General features: G+C 38.2%; 2 protein-coding genes across 2 annotated transcripts; both read right to left on the reverse strand.

Moving 5' to 3' along the window:
- Positions 1 to 12,055: 12,055 nt before the first annotated feature.
- Positions 12,056 to 13,588, reverse strand: LOC149958427 (uncharacterized). Its single transcript, XM_090167178.1, has 3 exons — positions 13,397 to 13,588; positions 13,188 to 13,355; positions 12,056 to 13,129 (listed from the first exon to the last, which is right to left on the reverse strand). Exons 1-3 carry the CDS (start codon positions 13,586 to 13,588, stop codon positions 12,056 to 12,058), a joined length of 1,434 nt encoding a protein of 477 aa, XP_090023304.1.
- LOC149958428 (uncharacterized) lies at positions 13,588 to 15,056 on the reverse strand. Its single transcript, XM_090167179.1, has 2 exons — positions 14,791 to 15,056; positions 13,588 to 14,731 (listed from the first exon to the last, which is right to left on the reverse strand). The coding sequence occupies exons 1-2, from the start codon at positions 15,054 to 15,056 to the stop codon at positions 13,588 to 13,590; spliced, it is 1,410 nt and encodes a 469-aa protein (XP_090023305.1).
- Positions 15,057 to 27,994: the final 12,938 nt, after the last annotated feature.

Raw genomic sequence — 27,994 nt, forward strand, 5'->3', positions numbered from 1 at the left:
ATCGAAACCTACAAAAAGAAAGAGGGGGAATTGCTCTCTACGTTTTAAACCTTCATAAGGCCTCTAAAATCGACTAATTTAAGACAACGTGCTGTCTGACTAGTCCTTGACGTTGGGGCGTTTTGTAATGTATCTAATTCATCCCCGTGTTTTTTCCAAATGGTAGTATTCTAAATGAAGTTGGATTGTGTAATAAATGGTCTTATTTAATAGTCACCAACAAAAAATGTTTTTAGTTCACAGGTTTAGTCTACAACACATGTTTCTTAAACCTGCTATGTTATGGGAGAATATGTCGAAATGCATCTTATGTATGGACTCGCTCGGGGAAATGCGGTGGAAGCGTGGCGTTTGTTTCAAAAGCATTTTCCTTAAAGACAGCTTCCAAATCGACAAACGGTCCGGAGGTTGACAGACGTTTAAGATAAACTGGAAAATTACAACGTACATGACCTGCTACTGCAGAAGGAGACGTTCGAGAAGACGCGGAGGAACAAGATTTAACTTCGAGGATGATCTTACGACCAGTACGAGGCAAATTGGACGTCAATTGCTAGTCGACCATGTAATTAATTGGCGTACCAGTACCACCCATTCCATTTACTAAAGGTTCTATCTTTAAATGATACCGATTATCTAAGATGAGTCAAATTTTTTCAGTTGTTTCAGGAGCAGACTAACGAAGTCAATTATTTAAGAAGGCTTCTAGTTTCTGACGAGGCTCATTTTTCTTGTGACGAAATCTTCATTTTACATAATCGTCATGAGTGACAGCAAGAAAATCCACACATGACTACAGTTAGGTCACATCAAGTGCAGTCTAGTCTCAACTTCTGGTGCGGAATTGTTAGCGACCATTTAATTGGACCTTATTTTCTACCACCAAACTAACTGGTGAGTCATACTTAACCTCCCTGCAATATACTTAACCAGAGCTACTTGAAGACGTTTGGCCCTAAATGGGTTAGAGTGTGCAATAGCTGGTGGCTTTACCGGAGAGTCTGGGTCCGGCTCTTGTTAACCATAAGGGTGGTGGTCGACTGGGAGATGTTAGCTTTGATTAAATGGTTCTATCTCCACCTCCGACTTCGGTCAGGTTTGGGCTGGAAACTAAGCTTCGGCTCGGGCTAACGGAAAGGGTCAAGGCAAACTGGCCACCTCGGCGGATTGGGTAGCCCTGTGTGGGGCGGCGGGCCTCCATATGAGGGCATGGTGGTTCTGTTTCCCAGCCTTTTGGAACCAACCGCGATATCCGGTGCCAGCTGTGCCGGGTTATGTGGACCACTGTGTGAGCTCTCTCCAAAGGGTTTGACTCTTTACCTACGTAATTAGGGTGTCAGCTGGAGTTGCTATAGCATCCACTCTTACTCCCACTGCTGTGTGTGAAGTGGGGATTGGTCCACCCCCTGCTGCACCTTCTGCTGTGTTGAGTTGCTTGTGTCAAAGGTGTGACCATCAGTAGTAGGGTGCTACTACCCATGCTGGATTTGTCACCTGTGCGGGCTTGGGCACGCTGGCGTAGGACACTATGATGATCGTCCCCCGGTGGTATGGGCCAGGCTACAAATTCTGACAGACTACTTGAAGAAGCACTGTTAGCACTAAGACAACGAATAAAGTTTATAAACAACGGAGCATCCATCCTTTTTAGCCTTCTGGTTAGGGCTCATCTATAAGCCGAGTTTCTTCAGAGGTGGATAGGTCGAGGTGGAACTGTTGCATGGCCAGCCATGACGGTACCAAAATTTCACCCTCTTCTTGACCCTTCTCGCTTTTTTTACATAGTTTGAGCTCCTTCGTTGAAAGATTTCTGTCTACGACACTGAATACAATGATCAATGTTATGTTGTTAGGTACAGTTAACCTCTGAGAAACCATAAAACAAAGAAATTAATTTTTAGTGTGTCTCTTGATAATTTAAATTAAATTGCTTTGAAACTATTGGCTACTGAAACGGGTCTAGATGACGCAATGGTGCGTCTGCTTAAGTTTCTAACTTGCTAGCTTCCACAGTGCATTAAATTTGACCTCCGACGAGTAGTTCCGCCCACAGCCGTTAGGGAGCGAAATCATAGTTAACGGTCGAAAATTCGTAACACGCCTCGAATCTTGAGTTCAATAACTATTTGAGTTTGCCCTAGGTGATCATTTTGTACATTTGTTGTAACTCAGTTAAATTTGTACTTATGAAATTTGAAGAAAAAAATGAAATTCGATAAGTAACTTTCTTTCAATTGTTGTGGTCACTATGAAACACTTGGTTTTTGTTAATTTCTATACGTAGAATACGTCTTTCAATTAATAACGAAATTTTGATAGTTGTTATCGTTTTCTTATCTTCTTAGCGAAATGAAACCATTGGGTCTAAGCAATAATAAAACTGCACATTTGCGCTTTTTTCGACGTTTTGGAGGCCAATTATTGACGGCCAATTACTCGGATACGGTTCAATTTAGGAAAACTTTTCATAGAAACTCCTGGTTACCGAAGAACACTCATTCAAATTTGTGCCAGACATCTCTGAAACACTCTGTATAACTACGGATCCTGAAGACACAGCAAAGCAATTTATTGAACATTTTGCGTCTAATGTTACCGGGTTTTCAGCTTAACTTCAAAATGTATTACCTGGTTATGTGTCCAGGATTTTAGGTTTATCAATATATACTTGTACGCAGAATGATGTTATACGCTTCTAAGTTATCGCTCTAAGTCAGCGGGCCCTGATGACTTTCATCCTTACCTTCTAAATACTATTGCTAGTAAACTCTGTCGCCCCTCAGCAGGCTATTCAATCAAAGTATTTCTTTCGGTCTTGGAAAAGCCAATTCATACCAATAAGCCAAACTAGCCAAGTTTGTAAAGTGTGTAAAAGAGTGGTGATGATAATAATTGATCTTTATTTGGAAGAGGTCAAGTTCTATCACCCAGCTCAGCACGGGTTTTGCTTGAGAGGTCTTGTACCTTTAATCTATCATGATATGTTTGTATCTAGATTTTGGCAAAGGCCTTTGATACCACACCCGTCGCAGGGTTTGAGGAGTTTATTCGCCATCCTGGTATTTGTGGTCAAGCTGCTGATTAACTTGTAAGTTTTTTCACTGATCGAAGCCAACAAGTTGTATCTAAAGGCCATATCTCAGACAGTAAATCTTTGCAAAGCGGAGAAGTCCAAAGTTCTGTTCAGGGGCCATTTTTGTTTACTTTCTTTATAAACAGTTGGAGCGAAATCACTCAAAATACAATTATATTACGTTTTGCTGACGACTTAAAACTCTGCATGGCTATTTCAAATAAAAGGAATTACGAACGTCTCCAGGCTGATTTGTATGCGGTATTCAAATGGACCAAAGACCAAGGTATGCATTTCAAGGTTTATAAATGCGAAGCATAGAGGAACTAACTATTCCCAGGAGAGACTAACTCAGCAGCCGTAGTTTCGAAGTGCCTTTCCCCTTTTTTAAGCCCCTCTTAGAGTGGGGAGAGCATTTCAAGGTCTTTGCTTTTCACACTGCGCATGCTCATTGACCATGGTGGGATTTTCCCAGCGCCTTCTTTGAATTTAGATAATTCATTCATTGGCTAGCTTTATTTGAAAAATGGTTCTCAGTAAAATATGTTGTTATAGTAATTGTACTAGTACTTTAAAAAGTAATGTTAGATCAAATTTAAAATTCTACCCATTTCCAAAACCCAAAACCCAATTAAACCGGTGCAAACAATGGCTCTCACTCCGACGAGAGCAGTCGATGACGTCAAAAAGGGGGGAGGGGGTTGGAAGAGCCTGCTTCAAGCGTTAACTCGTTTCTATAACATTCTCTCTCCTGGGGATAGTTCCTCTATGTGTAAAGTACTGCACTTTTTCTCTAAAAACCCCAATTTTAAATACACAATTGATGATTGCAACATCCCTTCCATCACTAAAGACCAAGGTCTTGGTTTTGTTGTTGATGGAAAATTTAAGTATTCTGGTCATTCTGCCAAAGTCGCTACTCGTGTTAACTCAATCTCTGGCTTGTTCGTAGGAATTTCTTTATGAAAACTGTATACAAGTCCCTCATCCCATCAGTCGTTGATTATGGATCTATTATATGGTCGCCGTTGTGTATAACCCCTATGACTCAAATTACGAAAGCGCATAATCGCTATACCAAATTAACACGGAACTTACAAAAACCTTCTCCGCAACAACGTAATATTACAGTGCGACCTTTAACGCCGTCGTTACGACACAGAATCAGTGATTTAGCGGTTTTACACGACATACATCATGGACGAATTGATTAAATGCTTAAAAACCTATTGGAAACATCCTCAGTCACTTTGACTCGTGGACATGTTGAAACGTCAGTAAAACAATGATTTTTCTGTGCTAGTTTTCAATGACTGGGATGGTCATCCAGCAGATCTTATTGACTTGGTTACCACAAAGTAAGGATGCATTGTCCTTTATCCCAGTACTACCCAGGTAGCAAAAACACGTGTTAAACACGAGTAATATGATAGTGCGGTACACGTGTGGAGTTAACGTGGGGAAAACGGCGAGCCTGTCACCGTCAAACACGTGTTACAGCACGATTTGATAACGTTTTTCGCATGTGTGCATACACCGACCGTCCACGTGTACATACACCGTTCGTCCACGTGTGCATACACCGACCGCCCACGTTTGCATATACCGACCGTCCACGTGTATATTCATCAATCGCTACGTGTTTAAAAACGAGCCATGCACGTGCTTAAACACCCATTTTTACGTGTTTAAACACGAATCGTTCACGTGATCATATACTGATCGTCCAAGTGTTTTAACACCGGTAATTTACGTTTAGGGCACCATTCAATACACGTGTTCGAACACATAATTTGTTCCTGTATAACACCTTTAATTGTACGTGTTCAAACACCGGAATAACATTGAACGAACATCGAACTTCCATTCTTTAACCCTAGTAATTCTCCTACATTCATAAATGAAAATTTTACGTTATTGTTAATTAAAAACACCGACAACTTTTTTATTTTAAAATTTTTAACATACTCGCCTTAAATTAAATATTAAATACGATTAATTAATTTTATGTCCAACATTATTTATAAACTTTCGAATAAAAAAATATTTTCACATAATTTTTTAATGAAATGAATACTTCAATAAAAAAGCAAAATGAACAAAAGTCAAAATGTTTAGGAACTCTGGCTATCCTAGGAAATCTGCCGATATCAGTATAACTAATAAACATTCAGAGTGTCCTATAAGTGAGCAGTCCATTGCAACTTATAGTGAAATTCTTCACCAATTATTGCATGGTGGTCGCTATTCAGCAGACATTTTTTACGCTTGGGCTTCCGTTGAATTCCAATGTTAAGATATTTATATCAAAAGTCAAAAATTTTAAGCCAAAGATTCCAACAGTAGACAAGAGCAAGACTTACGACGGTCAGAATACACACAATCCTTCTGATGTGTTAAGTTTGTTTGAGCTATTCACCGCAACCTGCAACGCCAGTATCACAACCAAAATATATTTACGGTCACGCATATACAGGGTCTTTTTTTGCTCGGAAAAGTGTTTTTTTTCAAAAACTATTTATAGTACCGATTTCAAATTTGGAAGGTCAATTCTCTATACCGGGGGACATCAGTTTGAGAAATTTGAGCGTTTTCGGTAATGTTTTTCACCAATTTTGAAAAAAAAATTTTCGACCACTAGGTGCGAGATAAAAAAATTCTATTATAAAGTTGTAGGCCGTCATCGAAAACCCTTAAAAATTGTTCACTCGACGAAAAACAATTTATTTATCAGTGAAAATTCGAGCTTGAAAAATTTACAAGTTGGTGAAGCCAAATTACGATTGTTTGAAACGATAATTGAAAGGGAACAAGTCTAATACAAACGTAGTAGAGTTTTCACACTTGAAAAAATGTACACGTTTGGTTTTTAAATGCAGATATTTTATTCACATAAATTTTTACAAAACATTTTCAATAATATCACCATTGGCTGCAACACAGGTTTGTGCGCGGACAATTAAGTTCTCAAACGCTTTCTCTACCATTTCTGGTGTGACGTCTCGGCAAGCACTGATTATTCGTCTAATGAGTTCCTCCCTAGTTTCAATGGGCGTGGCGTATACCTTTGCTTTAACGAATCCCCAGAGAAAATAATCCAGCGGTGTTAGGTCAGGTGACCTTGCTGGCCAATGCACTGGACCATTTCTCCCTATCCACCTTTCAGGAAACTCGTTGTTGAGGTGCTCAGTTACTTGCCGGGAAAAATGCGGAGGGGCGCCATCTTGCTGAAACCACAACTGACGTCTTTCAGCCAATGGAAGGTCGTCGATTGCGTCACTCAGTTCGTTCTGTAGAAAATGTAAATACCTTTGGCCGTTGAGGTTCGTCGGCAGGAAAAGGGACCAATCAAACGGTTTCCAACAAGTCCAACCCAAACATTGACCCGTTCAAATTGAACCTGGTGATGATATTCAAAACCCCAATGTGGGTTGATGTCAGACCAAAGATGGCTGTTTTGATGATTAAAGGGCCCATCTCTAGAAAATGACGCTTCGTCGGAGAACAAAACATGGCGCAAAAATTGTCTATCTTCTTGGACAGCATTTAGTAACCAGTTGCTAAATTCATAACGTCTTTGATGGTCTCCGTCAATTAGTCCTTGGTGGAGCGTAGCTCTGTATGGGTGATAGCGATTCTTACGAAGAATTTTCCACACACGATTTGCAGAACAACCCAAATCAGCAGCGGCGTTAGCGCAACTGTGACGAGGATATGCCACAAAGTACGCGAGTACATTGTTCTCGAAGTCTAAATCCGGTTGACCCAATCCGCGAAACCTAGGTTGCAAGATACCAAATTGATTGAAATCGTGAATTGCTCGTCTTACTGTATTTACAGATGGTGCTCCATTTGGATGTCTTTCTGCGAAGATTTCAGTCACTCTTCTAAGGTTTTGCGCTGCTTCTCCATAGTAAATGGCAACTATCTCGGTACGTTCAGCTACTGAATAACGAGGCATTGCTCGAAATATTATCAAACACTAATAATAATCTCCCAAAGTTTTCCTTTAAATACCCAATGCATGTTTAGGATTGACCTATTGCCTCGTGTTTTTTAAATCCGGTCGTTTTTTTAACTGGATTAGGTAATTCGGTTTCAATTATCGTTTCAAACAATCGTAATTTGGCTTCACCAACTTGTAAATTTTTCAAGCTCGAATTTTCACTGATAAATAAATTGTTTTTCGTCGAGTGAACAATTTTTAAGGGTTTTCGATGACGGCCTACAACTTTATAATAGAAATTTTTTATCTCGCACCTAGTGGTCGAAAAATAATTTTTCAAAATTGGTGAAAAACATTACCGAAAACGCTCAAATTTCTCAAACTGATGTCCCCCGGTATAGAGAATTGACCTTCCAAATTTGAAATCGGTACTATAAATAGTTTTTGAAAAAAAACACTTTTCCGAGCAAAAAAAAGACCCTGTATATACATATTTACACTTATTTGTTACTTCTAGTCATACTTTGAAAACATCGAAGATTCCTTCGATCAGTATCACTCTTATTTTTTACTTCTGATCACACTTATTTGTTACTTCTAGTCAGTCGTTGAGTGTCAAACTTATTTCTTCTGGTTATACGAAAAAAACTAGTTCGATCAGTTTCATACTTATTTGTTACTTCTGATCAAACTTATTTGTTACTTCTGATCACACTTATTTGTTACGTTGAGTGTCATACTTATTACTTCCGGTCATACGCCGAAGACTAGGTCGATCAGTGTCATATTTAATTGTTACTTCTGGTCATTCGTTGAAAGCGCGGCGCACTCGGAACGGCCTTGAAAAACGCTAGAGGGAAACGGGCGCGTAGATCTCTATAAACACGCGGATTTACAATGTTGGAAATTGCGGGGTCCGTATATGCTGCCAAAAAAACCTTACTAAGAATTAAAATTGAGGAAAGTATTTGCAACTTTAGGTTATATGTAAACCACAGCTATTCAAAAATATAACTTTCATGAAAATCGAACTTAAATTAAGGAACTGAATGTAGATTTTTAGGCGAAAATACAAAACCACGAAAATTGGGGTCCCGTAAATTACCCTGAAAACTATACTTAAATTTAATATTTACTGATATATCCGAAGTTGTAGGTCCGCTGAATCCTAACCTATCCAATAATATATTTTTTAACGTTATCGGACTTAATTTTAAACAAAATATCTACCACACAAAGCGAAACCACACAAAATAGTAAATTTGAAAAATGCCCAACTTCTAGGGCTCCGATTTGAAAACTTTGTGAATGGCTATCAATGGCGATGTATGTACATTCGAACGAGATATCATTGACTCTTCTAGCCCTAACCTTTGAAGAGATATGCGCGACACGGCGGCATCGGCATCGGCTACACTGTACGTGAAACTAATATACACAAATCCTTAGGATAGTGAGTAAAAACCATGGTGGTATTTGTGTTGTTGAATTTGAAGTGTAAATTTCAAGTTTAACGTTTCTTCTAAGAAAGTTTTAAACTAAAAATACTTACGGATCGGACGAATAGTGTAAATTATTAAGAGCTTGAGAGGTTTATTTATTATTAATTATCAAATAAATTAGATTTTTGTTAAGAAGATTATGAGTGCCTGCAGAAGTTTCATCTATGTTCGACCTATACGCATAGATATTCTTCATTTCAAAGCTTAACTACATAATTAAAAAAGCAGGTTAAGTAAAAGTAAAATAATTTGTGTCGTGTAATTGATCAATTAAAAAACACCATCAGGCCACGTGTAAATTAACACAAAAATAAAACATCGTGTGTTAAAAACCTTTAAGACACACGGAGATCCCGTGTGAAATTACACGAACCGATATTCGTGTAATTTAAAATTAAAAAACACCTTCAGGTCACGTGTAAATTAATACCAAAAACCATCGTGAGTTAAAAACCTTTAAAACACGCGGAGATCATGTGTGAAATTACACGAACCGATTTTCGTGTAACTGAACATTTAAAAAACCCCTTCAGGCCACGTGTAAATTCACACAAAAGAACCATCGTGAGTTAAAAACCTTTAAGACACCAGGAGATCACGTGTTAAATTACACGAACTGTGTTTCGTGAGCTATTAACCCTAAATTCCACGTGTTCTAAACGTATGTAATTTTCAAACACGTATTATCCACGAAAAATACGAAAATTCCACTATAAATACACGTGTTTTTGCTACCTGGGTAGGAACTTCATAACTTTTTTCTTTCTGATATTTATTTTATATACATATATGGTATAACAATATTGTACTTTTTGTGTAACGCTTTCTTATTTTGGGTTTCTATTGGTGGCTACAAACAAGTATTAAAGTACTTACTTGTGGTATGAACAAAGTTAATAAATAAATAAATATCTATCAAAAAAGCTTTCCACAAGCACCGAAAATAGTTTTTCAAATGAAATTGACTTAAGCCCAAATGAGCTGATATTCAAATAAGAAAATTTTACTCCGGTGGCCACCGAGACCATTAGTAAAATTGTTTGTTAACAATTTGTCAACTAAACTTTGATTTTTAACTGACAAGTATTATAACTGACAAGTATTAAGTGGTGCGAGTATGCTTATTCTAAAGCGAATCGCTCTTCTAATACTCATTTATTTGTGCTCTTTGTTTATAGATCTAAAGATAAGGAACCTTAGCTACACAATAATTTTATAAAGCCCTTTTCGGAAGAGGACATTTATCAGGTAGATTGTTGTTTTAATTTATTTTTTTATTTTAAAACAGGGGAAATGTTTCGAAATAAACAAAAGAAATTTAACTGCAATTTTGACACATAAAAGTACTTCTTAAAATATTTAAACTTAATTTATTCATTTAAAAATTATTTATTAATAAAACCTGTATTGAGAAATATCCGCCTTAATTTAAGCGACGGTCCTAGTTTAAGTGCAGTGTTAATAGAGTGTTTCTTACGTTATATTCAACTTGTTCAAAATCGTATGGTGTATATTCCTGAAACAACCATCGACCTTCAGAACACCATTTTCCTCTTGGTCCAGTGCAAGTAATAACGGTACCTAAATATAGGTATTTTAAAATTGCACAAATGAAATTTAAAATTTTAGAATATTTAGATTTGACTTCTTTACTGCATCCGTTCTCGCTATTTTTTTCGGCACAGATCAAAACTTCTTGATGTGCTATTTATAAAATTTTCTTTTTGCTCTGTTTTATTTATTGATATAAAAATAACCAAAAAACTTTAAGCACTCCAAACAAAATTGGGTTTTCTTATTGGGAATACAAAACTAAGCAGGTGGCATCAAAAATTAAATAAATATATAATTGAAACTCAACATTCTAATTGAAAATTAACATTTTTTTTTAAATAAGCATTTTAATAAAACTAAAATTTTGAAAAGAATACCAATCTATATTCTTATTAAACTAATTAAGTAACAGAAAGAGGTGAAGGTTATTAATAAACATTATGATATGGTTTTAAAATTGCTTTTCCGAGAAAGATAGAAATAAAGTCAATGACAAGGTCAACGTGATCTAGCTAAAACCGTTCTAGATTTTACAGTTTTGACCAATTTTGTAGAACTTTGGTCGGGTTTCTATAATAACAGAGCATCAAGCAAAGTCGTATATTTGCTGATATGTTATTCATTTTATTCCTCATAAAAATTTGACTTTTTCAACGTTTGTAATAGGTCGGTGAAGGCGTGATTTCAAGAACTTCGAAATGACGGGACTCTTGGTTCAAATTTAAAAATAAAACATTATTTTAACAATAGAATAAACTTGAATGATCGTTACATGGTTGACTGGCGAATGAATTAGATAGCTTAACCTTATAAAGTACCATTAAAAATTGAATATTTTAATTGAAATAAAAAACACAGTTAAAAAATAGTTTATCTTAACTCGTTGCGCTGCGATAAGATAGCGCCTCTTTTGCAAAAAGACGATACCTCGCTGTGCTGAACATTCCGAGCACCTTGGAAAGTAGACTTTTCAATCGTCCAATGGTAAGTGGCACAACTTAACTACAGGCCGCTTGAGCTCCTTGTCCGCTGTGTTGACGGTGGTGACTCGCACAAGGTTATCTTCTCCGATATGAACCTTGGTGATGCGGCCCATCTTCCATTTAGTTGGTGGCGTATTCTCGTCTTTTACCAAATCGAGGTCCCCGACATGAAAGTTACGTCTCGGTGCAACCCATTTGGGGCGTTGTTGTAGTCTGGACAGGTATTCTCCACTCCGACGTTTCCAGAAGTGTTGTAGCAGTTTTTGACTTAGCTGCCAGCGTGTCAGGCGATGCTGCGGCTCAAGCGTGAAGTCCGGTTCTGGTATATCCGTGATCGAGTCTCCGATCAAGAAATGTCCTGGGGTGAGTGCCGCTTGGTCGTTGGGATCAGAGCTCATCGCTGTCAATGGGCGTGAGTTCAAGCATGCTTCCACCTGACACAGCAGCGTCTGAAACTCCTCGCTTCAAATGGTGTTTGATAGATTTGACGCCGGCTTCCCATAGCCCTCCGAAATGTGGTGCTCCTGGGGGGGTTGAAATGCCATTGTATCCCTTCTTCCGCGGACTATTTTGATATCGTAGCAGCTGTGGACGTCGTCGCGAGGAATTTCGTGAATTCCTTCAGTTCTCGATTGGCACCGACGAAGTTTGTACCGCAATCGCTATATATATTGGCACTCTTACCTCGTCGGGCCATGAATCTTTTAAGTGCTGCCAAGAACGCCTCGGTCGTCATGTCGCTTACGACTTCGAGATAGAGCGCTCTGGTGTTAAAGCATGCGAAAACAGCTACATATCCCTTGAAGGTGCGTTGACCTTGGCCTTTCAGGACTCGCATCGCAAACGGCCCGGCGTAATCGACCCCGCAGTTAAGGAAGGCTCGCGCTGGTCGGACTCTTCATTCTGTTAGCGCTCCCATCAATTGGTTTGCCATGGTAGCTTGTTGCCGAACGCATTTGACGCATCGTTTGACATGGTAGCGTATTGTATCCCGCAGCTAGACGATCCAGTAACGTCTTTGGAGGACAGTCGCCATTAGTTGGGGACCTCCATGCAGATGCTTGAGGTGTTCATGTCGGATTATCAGGTCGGTTAGCTGACTTCTCCGTGGCAACAAGGCTGGATGGATTTGATCGTGAGAGAGTGTGGAATGTTGAAGGCGACCGCCCACTCTAATGATGCCTTGTTGGTCTAGGAACGGGTATAGATCTCGTAGCTTGGAGTTTGCCGGCAGGGTTCTCTTCCGTCGTAACGCATCGTATTCTTGCGGAAAAGCTTGCTGCTGGACGACGTGGATCCAATGGGACATTGCCTTGGTTCGTTCTTCGACGGTGAGAGGACCGCTGCTTTTGGTATCCTTGCGTTCTTTAGCGATCCTTGAGTTATGAATGAAACGTAGTGCATAAGCGGTGACCAGGATCAGCATATGCAGCGTCGAGTATTTCAACATGAGCAGGTCGGTCGTTTGAGCAGTCGCTGCTGTCGTGGTCGTACGTTTCTCTTCTAGCCGACACGCCTCTGGTTCTGGCGGTAGTACAGGATTCGCTGGGGTGTCGCTGGTTTGGAGCCACTGTGGCCCTTGCCACCAAAGGCCATGGTTATGTAGTTCCACGACCGTCACTCCTCTGGAAGCGCAATCGGCTGGGTTGCTTTTCCCTGCGACGTGATGCCACTTGGCTGATGGTAAAGTGTCTTGGACTTCAGTCACCCTGTTCGCTATGAACGTCTTCCAGCGCAAGGGTGAGGACTTAATCCACACCAGCACGATGGTAGAGTCCGACCAGCAATGGATCTCTTGATGCTTGTTCTTCAGGGACTCTTGAACGAGGTGGATGAGCCTCGCCAAGAGCACGGCTCCGCAAAGCTGCAGCCTTGGTAGGGTCATTGGACGCAACGGGGCGACTCTCGTCTTGGCCACTATCAGCTGCACGTGTACCTCTCCTGAGGAGGACCTTGTCTTCAGGTACACCGCTGCCGCAAATGCTTTCTCAGATGCATCATAGAAGCCGTGTAAGCTGGACTCTTGTGCGGAAGTTTGTCCAGTGTGTCGAGGTATGGAAATCTGCTCGATCTTTTGTAGGTTGTTTCGGAATGCTTGCCATCTGCTCCCAAGATGTCCTGGTACTTACTGGTCCCAGTCCATTTTGAGTTGCCACAACTCCTGTAGGAATATTTTCGCGACGACAGTGAGCGGCGCCAATAGGCCCAGAGGATCGAAGAACCGAGCGGTATCCGATAGGATCGTTCGCTTCGTAATACGTTCTCGGCTTGGCGGTGACGTGACGGAGAACGTGAAACTGTCTTGAGCAGGTGACCAATGCAATCCCAGGGTCTTTACTGTGTCGTCGCTGTCAAACTGTAGCTTCTTCGGAGTTTCCCGTAGCTCTGGCTCCAAAGTCTCCACTAACTCTGGCGCGTTCGAGACCCATTTCCTCAGTTCGAACCCAGCTCCCGCAGTCACCGTCAGTAATTCTTTCTGTAACTTCAGGCCGTTCTTGATTGACTCGACCCCAGTCATCAAGTCGTCCATTAGAAATCCTTTGCTAATACGGTAGCTGCTAATGGCCATCTTTGTTGTACGTCTTCTGCCAGCTGCTGTAGTACTTTGGTTGCCAAGTAAAGAGCGGCCGAAGTACCGTATGTGACTGTGAGGAGCCGGTACTCCGCTAACGTCTCCGAAGGTTCCTGTCTCCAAATTATCCCTTGCCAGTCGACGTTTTCGGGGTGGATTAGGATCTGCCGGTACATCTTTGCGATGTCCGCCGTCATCACTATTGGACATTCGCGGAATCTGATTAATAGGTTGGTAAGATCATCTTGCAACTTCTGTCCGACCATGAGCACATAATTTAGGGATACTCCAGCAGACGTCTTTGCTGACGCATCAAAGACAACTCGCAGCTTAGTGGTAGAGCTGGATTCTTTGATGACGGCATGATGCGGCAGGTAGTACGATATCTTTGACTCTTGATCATGTGGATTACGCTCCATGTGCCCCAGCTCGACGTACTCCGTCATGAATGAGCAGTACTGTTGTTTAAGCTCTGGATTCGCCTGTATCAGTTTCTCCATGTACCGGAACCGCCTAGTTGCTGCTTTCTTGGAGTCGCCCAGTTGAGCGGGATCACTCTTAAAGGGTAGCCGCACCATGAACCTTCCAGACTCTTGTCTTGCGTGCGTTTCTGCGAACACCTGCTCGCACTGATTCTCTTCTGCGGTCAGCGTTCTTCTGGTATTTAGTTCCTCCAACGTCCAAAACTTTGCCACTTGCTCGTCCAGTGTACAGACGTGGGCTTGGACTGCTTCAGGTGTTGCGCCGACGCAATCTGGTTCCAGCGGCCCTCCGATAGCCCAGCCAAAAACGGATTTGAATGCAATTGGTGAATCCTTTTGAGCACGGTGGTCCACACTCTCGACCACGTCGAAGTAAACGTCAGCTCCAAGTAGGACGTCCACTGGGCTCGATATGTGAAATGCGGGGTTAGCTATCTGAAACCCTTTCATATGAGGCCAAGGCTTTGCTTTGAATTTGTAGTTTGGTAGGTCGCCAGTGACTGCGCTGAGTATTAGACCTTCTACAGACAAGATGGTGTCTTTACCGGTTCTGACTTCCAGCCGCACGCTGCCTCTTGTAGTTCCGATACCGGTAGCTCCGATACCGCCGATGGTGACGCTATACCGTGTACGCTTCAGCTGGATTGTGAGGCTGAATCCAGCAACGCCCGCAACGGCCGAAACTGGCCAGAGCTTTCTTTGACTTGGATGATTGCCGTTGGTAACAGTACTTGAGCGGTTTTGGTCAAGCTACGATCCTCTCGGGCTACGTCCTTCATGATATGTACCTTAACCTCAGCGTCCTCCTTCGTTGGCTCTTGATTAGCTCGATGCAGCAGCGTGTTGTGCTTGAAATTGCAAAGCCTGCATGTACCGGACTTGCAGGCGCCCGTCTGATGATGAGACCGCAGACAGTTGAAGCACAGCGAGTGCTTTCTGACCATCTAACACACTTCATCGATTGAAGCTTTGATCAGCGATGGGCATTGGAAAGGTGCGTGCTTTTCGCCACAGAATACGCATTTGCCATTGGTGGCTAGATGAGCTGCTGTCTTTGGTTTCCGTACATGTGATGACTCTTTCGTCTTTGAGCAGCAAGTGGCAGCCTGGGAAGCGTCCAAAGCCCTTGCGCGTTTCTCCAAAAACGTTGACAGCTCTTGATACTGTGGAAGCGTGGTCCCCGATAGAGTCAACTCCCATTGGTGCCGTGATTCTGCATCCAACTTCTCCTTGACGATATGGAGCAGCACCGCGTCCCAATGCTGGACTGGAACTTGAAGAATCTTCAGATGACGGATGGCGAATGAAGATGCTTCTTTGATCGCTGGTTGTCCGAAAAGCCGCTTGATATGGGCGTCTATGATCTCTCGCGTTGTGGTAATAATAATAATAATAATAATAATTTTTATTGTTTATCATTCCATTTTTTCCTACATGGGAAAGTGACGGGCTAAGTCAATATTGACTTTTAAGCCACAACGCAGACTATAAAAAAAAAATACTTTTTTGCAGTGTTACAATTGAAGTATATACAGCGTCATATTTAGACTATTTACAACATTATGTTTAAGGTATTTACATCGTTATATTTAGGTTTTAACAAGTTAACTTTAAGGTTTTTATCGAGTTGATTTAAAGGTTTACAAAAAGTTGATTTTAAGGTTTAAACAAAGTTGATTTTAAGGTTTACACAAAGTTGATTTTAAGGTTTACACAAAGTTGATTTTAAGGTTAACACAAAGTTGATTTTAAGATTTACACAGAGTTGATTTTAAGGTTTACATATAGTTGAATTTAAAAATATGCACAGAGTTGATTTTAAGGTTTACACAGAATTGAATTTAAGGTTTTACAGATTTGATTTTTTTGCGGGGTTACATTTAAAGTTAATTTTTATAAATTTGCATTTTAAGCTTGTTTTTACCAATTAAGTTTCCTTGAAACAAAATCTCTGGCTATTTTTTTTAATTGGTGTTCATTGGGGAGTTCAGTTAAGCCCAAAGAATTAAAAAGATTTATTCCGTTGTAAAAAATTGAGTTTAATTTGATAAGGATTCGGGAAGGTGTGTTTATTAGGAGCCTTTGACTTCTTAAACCATGCGCTAAATTAGAATTATATTGGAATATATTAAAAGTTGTGTTTTTCAATGATTTGTAAATAAACAGCATCATATTATAATAATATATTTCCTTGATCGTCATAAGATTTAATTTTTTAAAGATAGGCGCAGTGTGTGCCAGATATGGGGCCTTGTCTATAGCTCGTATCGCTCTTTTTTGAAGTACCGCTAATCTATATTGGTTGCTGAAGTATTCCCCCAAATAAAACTACAGAAAGATATATGTGTATAGATAAGTGAAAAGTAAAGTTGGCGAACAATGCTACAGTTAAATAATTATCTATTTCTTCTTAGCAGAAAAATGTTAAATGAAATTTTCTTTACGATATTGTTAATATGTGTTGTCCATGTAAGGTATTTGTCGATCCACAGACCTAGATATTTGGCTTCGGATACTCTATTTAGGTTAACTCCATCCATTTTAATATTATATATACTGTTTCCCATGGGTTTATTTCGAGTAGTTATAATCATATATATAGTTTTTTCTTTGTTAACTTCAAGATGATTAGATTTAAACCAGTCATTAAAAATTGATATTTTATTATTTGTTTTTGCATGGAGTATGTCGAGGTTATTGGATGAATCTAAGTAGAGGCTGTCATCTGCGTAGAAGGTAAGATGGTTATCTATATCCAAATATGCTAAGTCGTTTAAGAAAATGTTAAATAGCAGTGGTGAAAGGATTGATCCTTGCGGAAGTCCACATGGAACCTTTTTTTTTTGATGAGAGGTCTGAATTAAATTTGGTTTGAGTTGTTCTATTACTTAAATAACTTTTCACCCATTTCAGAGGGCTTCCGCGTATACCCATAAGATTTAATTTGTGTAGGAGCAGATCATGGTCTATAAAGTCAAAGGCCTTTTTAAGATCGATAAACACTGCCATTACGTATTTACCGGCGTCCACCGCCTAGACAACTTCACTACGTACCTTAGCTAAAGCAAAATCCACCCCACAATTATCGCGAAATCCGTATTGTTTATTAGAGATTAAACTATATTTTTTAATAAAGCTGTTAACGCGAACGTAAAAACTTTTGTCAAAAATCTTAGAAAAAATGGACAGAAGTGAGATTGGTCTATAGTTCGATGGTTCGTTAATATCTCCTTTTTATAGAGAGGTATGATAACTGCATTTTTAAGAAGAGTGGGATATTGTCCAGTTTTAAAAGATAAATTAATTAGGTGTAGTAAGGGGGTAATAATGTTGTGGGCTACCTGTTTAAAAAGTTTGGGGGTGATATTGTCGAACCCCGGGGCAGAGTCATTTTTTAATTTTTTAATTATCGAGGTTATTTCGAATTCATTAAAGTCTAGAAGAAACATAGAGTTTAAATTAGTTTTAGCATTCTTGCAACTAGTGGTATAATTAATTTCGACATTTAAATGCTTAGGAACACAAAAATAATCGTTGAATTTTTCCACGGAGATAGTGGAACATTGTTTGGATTTTTTATTTCTTCCCAGAATCTTGTTAATAGTTTTCCAAAGTGTCTTAGAGTTAGGCGATTCCAGTAGTTGGTTTTTATAGTAATTAGTTCTCGCGTTTCTTATTATATTGTTTAGTTTATTTCGATATGTTTTATATCTAATCTTATTTTCGTCATTTGGGTTTTTTCGTAATATTTTATAAAGTTTATTTTTAAGCTTGATTTCTTTTTTAATGTCTTCATAAAACCAACAATGTGAATTTTTGGCAAATACACTCACTATAGGAAACGATAAGTTATACAATTGTAAAATTTTTCCGAAAAAAGTGCCAAACGCTATATCGATATCCTTTGCAGAGTATACATCATGCCAGTCGGTATTTTTTAAATAGTTATTGAATCTGTCAATGTTTCTCGTTGTTAACAGGGTTGGCAAAATCCTTGTTTTTTTCAAAAAGAACAAAAACAATGTTTTTGATTGTTTTAAACAAGATTCATTGTTTTTAACTGTTTTTAAATCAAACAATAAAAAACAAATAATAAACAATAAAAACTATGTTTAAAACACGTTTTAAACTATTCATTATACTTATGTATCAGAATCACGAGAAAACTCATTTAAATAAATATTACGTATCCTTAAACGTATTATCATAAGTGGCATAAATACCCTCAGTGTGTCAATAAGAACGAAGGTGACGTAAATTACGTAAATTTCGTCACTGGAAAAAATTACGTCATGTGTTTGCGAAGCGGCGTCTGCGGCGCGTGCATTAAAAATACCATATAGGGTACTTGAACGGAATTCGTGAGTCCTACGTTTCTTTCGTCTGTTTAGAACAAGCTCAAATTGAAGATTTTCTGCGGGAAAGGCTCCTATTGGCACACTTAGGGTAATTATGCCACTTATGGTATTATAAATTAACTCACAGTGAGAAGAACCAAAGAGTACACGCTTATTTAAACGAGCGAAGAATTTCGCTAAGCGTTGTTGACCAATCATTGACGGCCTTAAGAGTTTTCGATGCCCCATGCAAATACTACCTAACCTGTAGTAGGGTTTTTAATATTGCTATCATCCTGGAATTTTCGGTCGGATAGTACTAAGAAAAGGGAAAATAGCTAGTTATCCACACATTGTTTTTAGTTTTGGTTTATTGAAATGTGCACGTCTGCAGTCATAAATCATCACAAATAAACAATGTTATAAAAAAATAAGAATTTCTAAAAAATTGAGAAAGGGGACCGAAATCTCTTGATTTTTATTTAGGAGTGCCGCCTAGTCGGTTTTAACCCGATCTGTCCACACCGGCCGTGTTTCTTGTTACTTAAAACCCGGCACAACCCGACTAAACAGCAACACTACTTTTATATCGTGCAGCTATATACATTCTATTTAAACAAAAAGACAAAATTCAATTCGTTCGTAGGATTTTTGCACTGGTAGGAAATTTATAAAATCATATCGAGCCCTTTCAGTAGCTCTTTTCAGAGAATCTTAAAATCAAACTACCCGTTATCAATACAATTTACCTTTCTTAGAGCCTTGGAATGGTTTTTCTACCTTTTCCCTAATATTAATTAACCAAAATCTTATAAAAAACATGTTTAAAACAGATAGTTTAAAACAAATTGGTGTTTGTTTTAAACGTGTTTTAAACACTTGTTTTAAACATTTTGTGTAAAACTTGCCAACCCTGGTTGTTAAGCTTCTAATTTGAATTTTTTGTTTTTCTGGGATCCTTGCCTGAATATGTAGATTTATTACCATGTGGTCAGTGACATCCCAGTCTTTAATTACGTTAATTTTTTTGATGGTGCATAAATTAGAAAAACAGTGATCGACTAAGGAGCCTGAGATTCTAGTCGGGGAGTTAATTTGCTGTGTTAGATTGTAAGACATAGTTAAATCGATAAGTTTATTTGCATCGCTATAATCTTTTAACAGATTTATATTTAAATCTCCCAGAATAAGTTTTTTACTATCGGCACTGCCTAACTCGCGTATTATTTCCTCGAAAATCTTAATAAATTCGTTAATCGACGTACCGGGAGGTCTATATATAACACAAATATATAAATCATTTATTTTTATGGTATAAATTTGTACTGTGTCATTATTAATTAAGGCTTTTTCAACTACTTCTACGTTAAGAGCATCTTTTACGTATAAGCCGACTCCGCCTCCACTTCTACCGCTTCGGCCTTGACCATAAAAAGTATAGCCATCAAGGTGATCAGAGTGTTCATTTTCGAACCAAGTTTCAACTAGGGCATAAATATGCACTTCTTTATTTAAACTTGTTAAACAATTTGATAGTAATTTAGGAAAATTTGCGTTCGCGCTTCGTATATTGTGGTAAATTATATTAAGCATAATAAAAAAAGAGTAAACAAACAAAAAAAATCTGGAACTGAGTATGTCCCAAGCTTCGCCGTAATTGCTATTCGTCAACTGCAAGGAATGGACGAGACGTCCCGCATCGCCATACGTGGCATCCTTGAGGTAATGGAGTTTCTGGGCTCCCGATAACGTCGCGTTATCGTGGACTGTGGCCAGAAAGAGGTCGTGAAACGGCAGCCATTCAATCCGGTTGCCTCCAAACTTGGGTAGATCGATCGGCGGTAGACGGAGATCTGACGATGGAGACATGACCGGCAGGATATTCGCTGCCGCTGCAGCGTTCTTACTTCGGGCCATCTGCAGCAGGACCTCGATCCTTTTTACGAGACCATCATATTCCGCCACTTGGGCCTCCAAGTCCTCTGGTTTACATTTGACGTAAATGAGGTCCTGTACGGAGTCCTAGTCGACGGCGAGCTTCTTAACTTTCTCATCGTACAGAATTACCGCTGCATCTGCTAATGGAACCAGACTTATGTGACCCGGTGCCTGAAGAGTCGTTGTCTCGATCCTGGTGATCTGTGACTTGACGACCTTGCGCTTCGACAGTAGGGCATCCATTACTGGGATCGAACGCTAGGTCGCAGTGGGCGTCTGTCCCTCCGATGTTCTTGATGTATCCCACGGAAAGAGAAGCTGGACTCGTCAGTTGAGGCGTAACTTTAACTGCTGTTAAGATCCGGCTCGATGGACCAAAATGAAGGCGTGATTCCAAGAACTTCGAAATGACAGGACGCTTGGTTCAAATTTAAAAATAAAACATTTATTTTAACAATAGAATAAACTTGAATGATCGTTACATGGCTGACTGACGAATGAATTAGATAGCTTAACCTTATATAGTACCATTAAAAATTGAATATTTTAATTAACATAAAAAACGCAGTTAAAAAATAGTTTATCTTGACTCGTTGCGCTGCGATAAGATAGCGCCTCTTTTGCAAAAAGACGATACCTCGCTGTGCTGAACAGTTGGACAGAGGCAATTTCTTGAAAACATCTCGAAAAGATGAGAATCAGGTTGGTTGGTTACCCTGCTAGGTGCTCTCCCTTGAAGAGCGTTAGAAAGCCCAAATCCTTTTTTAAATTTCATCGAACGTTCGAACGCTTCATGTAAAATGGATTACCATTCTTGACTATTGACGAATTTATGACTTTAACTTAAATTTAATTTTTACTTTATATTGTTGTATTAATTTGGATTAGTAGACCATTATTAGGGTAAATGCCAAGTAATCAAAATAAGGCATAAAACCATCTCCCGAAAAACTAGCAGTTAAAAATTAAAAATAAATGAACTTAAACTACAAGTATTTTGAATGGATGGTGTTAACTCGACCCAACTTCAGCGATTGGGGCACCTAGACGTTATTATAGAGGTTCCTTGACATCAAAACATTTGGACTTTGTGACAAAAGGTTACACATTTACTTGATCTTGAGAATGCATAGCCAATTTATTGAAATCCTTCATTGTAAACGATAGACTGTGTCAAATGTACTTTTAGTTGAACCAAAAGAAAATAATTCTTCGTCAGCCTCGTTATTCGCATTTGGGCATGAGGATTAAAATAGTTCCGAAATTATTATTTTTGTTGCTTAATCATTGGCCCGTTAATATTTCGTGGTCGTTAAGCATTCCCTAGTACGGCTCGGCGAACGGATAAGGGTTATCCACTAGTAAATGCACTCCATTGTGGAGTGATTTATTATTTTATACCACATTTAAGTTAAGATATATTTATCAATTTTATCCATGAAAGTTCAATCGGTAAACAAAATTTTCTTTTTTATTTGCCATTTTTTTGTGTTGGAATTAAACAATTTAAAGAACTTTTACTGTTTAATTATCGGGGAAAACGAACCTCCTTCATTACAAACCATAGTCAAATAATTCGAGCGTCTTTTAATTTCAATTATTATTTTTTCAACAGATCTTATCAAACCTAATCGGATAAGCTATCTTTTATATATTTTTAAATCAGATAATTCACCGTTGGCGAGTTAGTAAAGTAAACACGGGCGAAGAAAGGTCTAACCGTAATTATCCATTCTTTCGGACGAAGTGTAACGGCTTACCACGCTAGTAGTAAAATATTGTAAAACTATTACTGTTTAACTATCTAAAAACAAGCTCGCGGAGAAATGATCACGAAAGCCGTAGACTTTTCGAATAGAGTGTACTGTATTTGCCATTATTTCGAGTGTATTGTGCTTACACCTGAAGTTATTTTTGACGAATCATGATTTTTTTGTTTATTTTTTATGTTTACAGTAAAGCCTCTCTGAGGCTAGTGCAGCAAACAAGTTCATCCAAACACCGGTGGTTTCCTTTAACTCTGAACCGTTAATTGGCCGGATTTTTTTTTGAGATACACAAACATCGGTGTCTACCCGAGGCCTTAGACACCAGCACACACACAAGAACTGATTAATCAGGGTGAGATATGTTTAACGGCCACGCCAACGGGGGGATATGTGGGGACAGGGGTGGGGACAGCCGTGGCGAAAGTATCTCGACCACCCGTTGGGGGATTGGTAGTAGTCCTCACATGGCCTTCCGAAAACTCTGCCTCTCGGACGCCTGGGATTACAGGAGTGAGCCACTACTCCCGGCTAATGGGCCGGATTATGTATTTAACAGTCCATCCATGAACAATATCTACATTAGCCCCCCCCCCCCCGGCTCGGTACGCTTATATCAGCCACTGTTTGGCTTTCGACCGTAGGTAATTTCCCTCTGTCCTCCACTGACAGTTGATAATTGTTGTTTATAAAGTTTAATTGTCTAACTGAAAAAACAAGTTTGCCCGGAACTTGCAAATTTTTGAATTGCTCAATGGAGTCAAAAAATAACTTAAATTATTGTTGGTGTTATTGAAATATAAAAAGCGAGTTTTAATAACCGCGCAGCCATCTATCGACTTTAAATATCACTATTAGAATGTTACCATTCACAAAAAAGGGAACCTAAGTTGACTTCATATCTCATAGAGGTTAGAGTCAAAGTACCATCCTGCCATCATTGTCTGCTTTTTCGCTACACATTATTATTTTTTATAATCGGTTCAAATAGTTTATAATAGAGATAAAAAACTGCATTGTATATTTTACGATTATTATTTCCGAATCAAATTGTAACGAAATTATTTATATAGCCAATTATCTGTTCAATAAACATAACGGTAAACATAAAGATTAAAAACCACATTATATGTTAAACAATAATTTTATTCAAATCAAATTATAATGAAATTATTTATAAAAACAAATATCTTTTCTCTAAACATAACGGTAAATATTGGGGGGAAAAACCGCATAATATCTGTAACAAATTTTTTTTCAATAAACTTTTTATGAAATTATTAATTAAAACAATTATTTTTTCCTAAACGAAACGGTTAAAATTAAGATGAGAAATCGCATACTTTATTTAACAATTATTTTTTCTAATCAAATTGCAATGATATTATTTATAAAAAAATTAACCATTCCCTAAGAAGAACGGTGAAAATGCGGTAAGACTAAGATATTTTTCGGTTAGCCACAAATAACCGCGTATGTAACGGAAAACGGTTGGATAATGCCGAGCCCTAGGCCCTAGTCACGCCACTGACAAGGAGACTACCCGAGGTGGTTATCACCGATTTTGTTGGAACTCCGGGGTTAGGTAGACCATATGGTAGTATGAAAATTGCCAAAGGGAAAAGTTACAATGGGCTTTAGTTTTCCCATGGCAACCGAAAACGTGTTTTATCTCTCAAAACTTAATCTCCATAAAAAAGCATGGGATTTTCTCGGTTTCACAGGGTAATTACTTAAAAATTTGAAAAAATTTTATTTCCTAAACATACGCAAAAAGATGAATTTGACCTATTTTGTGTAAAATTTATCAATGATTTTGGCTAAAATTGATAAATTTTTGGTTAAATTTTAACTAAGTTGGGGTAACCCAGAAAATCTCATGCTTTTTTAAATGGAGAGGAAAAAACATTTTGGGTTGCCATAGGAAACCTAAAGCCCATTGAAACTTTTCCCTTTGGCAATTTTCATACTACCATAAGGTAGTGCCTCTGTGGATAAACTACTTGATGATAGTTGCACCTAGGCGCAACAAACACAAGGAGAACGCAGATAGCTTTTAAACACGCTAACGCAATGTTCTGTTCAAATTTCATTGGACGAGCCTTTACGCTGAACGTTTTAAAGAAAGCGGGGGGGGGAGAAAATTTCCAAAATTTCCCCTTCCGACGGCAGCCGGTGCTAAGGCGTCTAACCAATGGTAAATGTGCATAATAAAATGCACGTCTTTTGACGAGTTGCGTTCTCCTTGTGTGGGGTGCTGTTGATCCACAAACACAAGGAGAACGCAGAAATTTCATTGGACGAGCTTTTACGCTGAACGTTTTACAGAAAGCGGACGCAGACAGTTTCCGAATTTTCCCCTTCCGAGGTTAGCAGGCGCTAAGGCGTCTAACCAATGGAAAATGTACACAAGAACAAGCACGACTTTTGACGGGTTGCGTTCTCCTTGTGTGGGGTGCTGTGTTTTTTGCTCCTAGGTTACACAGTGGCGACGCTCACAATTTTATTACTAGGCGTTAATTGTAATTTTTTATAAAAATAATTTAATATTTATTTATTTTATTATATATTTTAATTTTTAATCATTATTTCATATAAAGATTTAGTTTTGGACTAAATGATATGGAAATAATCCTTAAATATGGATTTCCTACAATAGGTTACGTTCAGTTTATATTTCCAAATTGTATTCGAGGTACCTATGTAAATTTTAAAATCTTCCTTTTTTTGGAAATTGCATATAACATACCCTTTTGTTCTATCTCTATCCAAAATAAATAGTTTTCAAAATAATATCTCTAGATAAATATCCCTGAAACAACTCCATTGAGAGATTCCAAAGAGCAGAAGCGGATTTGTTGTTTAAGTGCTGAAAAATTTTAAGATTACTTACAACAGTTGTACAGAATCGAACGTCAGTGAAATTTCCCATTTTTGATACTTCTTAAAACCCTTAATAAAAAATATTTTACCAATTTACCAAAGATGGAGATAACCTAAATAATGGAACCAACAATTAATCTTTTCCCAGGTAACCAAATATAGCTGGTCAACCCATTTTAAATCAAGGTTAAACCACATCTTATTTAACAAGTCAATTGAGAAGCACAATGTGGAATGAAACCAAATGAATAATGAGACGTTATCTAAGGTTTCGAAGAACAGTTCCCCAAAGAAGAACTCGTACTTTTGGATTTTAAAATAAATTATAATTTCGTATCACTATTAATTTTGTAGTTTATAAAGAAAAAGAAAAAGTATTTAAATAATTTTAATGCACATTGAATTATTTCCAAGCGTTTTAAATAATGTTAAATGTGCTAAGCCAATGTTACGATTGAAAGTCCATTCAAAAATTATAAGAAAATACTATACGTTCACAGATTTAAATATGAAATGTAAAACAGCAGTTAAATGAGTTCATTTTTCAAATATATTAATTTTACCTACCTCTGGTTTTTCAAAATAGATTTGATATAGTTAAAACTATGATGTGGATCAAATTTGAGAAATCATGGGCACCGAGTAGAAGAAAACCTTAGTTATAAAAGGTAAAAAATATTAAAGAAAAACATCCTGAACACTAAGTAGAAGACAAGATATAACGGAAAATAACGTTAAGGTAATAAAACATTCGCTAAGAGAAGAAAACAATATAATAACGGTAAGGAATGTTACTGTTCAGGAGATAAGTCATGAGCACGGAGAAAAAGACAAGAATATAACGGTAAAGAATGTAAAGAAATCATGAGCACAGAATAGAAAACAAGAATAAAACTGAAAATAATGTTTAGGATAGAAATCATGAGCACTGATTAGAAGACAAGATAAAAACGGAGAGAAATCATGAGCACGGAGTAGAAGACAAGATAAAAACGGAAAGAAATCATGAGCACTGATTAGAAAACAAGATAAAAACGGAAATAAATTATGAGCACGGAGTAGAAGACAAGAAGATAACGGTAATGAATGTAAAGTAAAGAAATCATGAGCAGGGAGTAGAAGACAATAAACGTTTTTAAAATATAAACGATCATGATAATATAAAATAATTGCAATCGAAAAACGAATTGCGGCTTTTATACAGGGTCTTTTTTTTTGCTCGGAAAAGTGTTTTTTTTCAAAAACTATTTATAGTACCGATTTCAAATTTGGAAGGTCAATTCTCTATACCGGGGGACATCAGTTTGAGAAATTTGAGCGTTTTCGGTAATGTTTTTCACCAATTTTGAAAAATTATTTTTCGACCACTAGGTGCGAGATAAAAAATTTCTATTATAAAGTTGTAGGCCGTCATCGAAAACCCTTAAAAATTGTTCACTCGACGAAAAACAATTTATTTATCAGTGAAAATTCGAGCTTGAAAAATTTACAAGTTGGTGAAGCCAAATTACGATTGTTTGAAACGATAATTGAAACCGAATTACCTAATCCAGTTGAAACTTTGGTTAAAAAAACGACCGGATTTAAAAAACACGAGGCTATAGGTCAATCCTAAACATGCATTGGGTATTTAAAGGAAAACTTTGGGAGATTATTATCAGTGTTTGATAATATTTCGAACAATGCCTCGTTATTCAGTAGCTGAGCGTACCGAGATAGTTGCCATTTACTATGGAGAAGCAGCGCAAAACCTTAGAAGAGTGACTGAAATCTTCGCAGAAAGACATCCAAATGGAGCACCATCTGTAAATACAGTAAGACGAGCAATTCACGATTTCAATCAATTTGGTAACTTGCAACCTAGGTTTCGCGGATTGGGTCAACCGGATTTAGACTTCGAGAACAATGTACTCGCGTACTTTGTGGCATATCCTCGTCACAGTTGCGCTAACGCCGCTGCTGATTTGGGTTGTTCTGCAAATCGTGTGTGGAAAATTCTTCGTAAGAATCGCTATCACCCATACAGAGCTACGCTCCACCAAGGACTAATTGACGGAGACCATCAAAGACGTTATGAATTTAGCAACTGGTTACTAAATGCTGTCCAAGAAGATAGACAATTTTTGCGCCATGTTTTGTTCTCCGTCGAAGCGTCATTTTCTAGAGATGGGCCCTTTAATCATCAAAACAGCCATCTTTGGTCTGACATCAACCCACATTGGGGTTTTGAATATCATCACCAGGTTCAATTTGAACGGGTCAATGTTTGGGTTGGACTTGTTGGAAACCGTTTGATTGGTCCCTTTTTCCTGCCGACGAACCTCAACGGCCAAAGGTATTTACATTTTCTACAGAACGAACTGAGTGACGCAATCGACGACCTTCCATTGGCTGAAAGACGTCAGTTGTGGTTTCAGCAAGATGGCGCCCCTCCGCATTTTTCCCGGCAAGTAACTGAGCACCTCAACAACGAGTTTCCTGAAAGGTGGATAGGGAGAAATGGTCCAGTGCATTGGCCAGCAAGGTCACCTGACCTAACACCGCTGGATTATTTTCTCTGGGGATTCGTTAAAGCAAAGGTATACGCCACGCCCATTGAAACTAGGGAGGAACTCATTAGACGAATAATCAGTGCTTGCCGAGACGTCACACCAGAAATGGTAGAGAAAGCGTTTGAGAACTTAATTGTCCGCGCACAAACCTGTGTTGCAGCCAATGGTGATATTAATGAAAATGTTTTGTAAAAATTTATGTGAATAAAATATCTGCATTTAAAAACCAAACGTGTACATTTTTTCAAGTGTGAAAACTCTACTACGTTTGTATTAGACTTGTTCCCTTTTCAATTATCGTTTCAAACAATCGTAATTTGGCTTCACCAACTTGTAAATTTTTCAAGCTCGAATTTTCACTGATAAATAAGTTGTTTTTCGTCGAGTGAACAATTTTTAAGGGTTT

Source organism: Leiobunum rupestre, chromosome 2 (genome assembly GCF_980474605.1).
Source record: "Leiobunum rupestre chromosome 2, qqLeiRupe1.1.hap1, whole genome shotgun sequence".
In the NCBI taxonomy this organism is placed as follows: domain Eukaryota; kingdom Metazoa; phylum Arthropoda; class Arachnida; order Opiliones; family Sclerosomatidae; genus Leiobunum; species Leiobunum rupestre.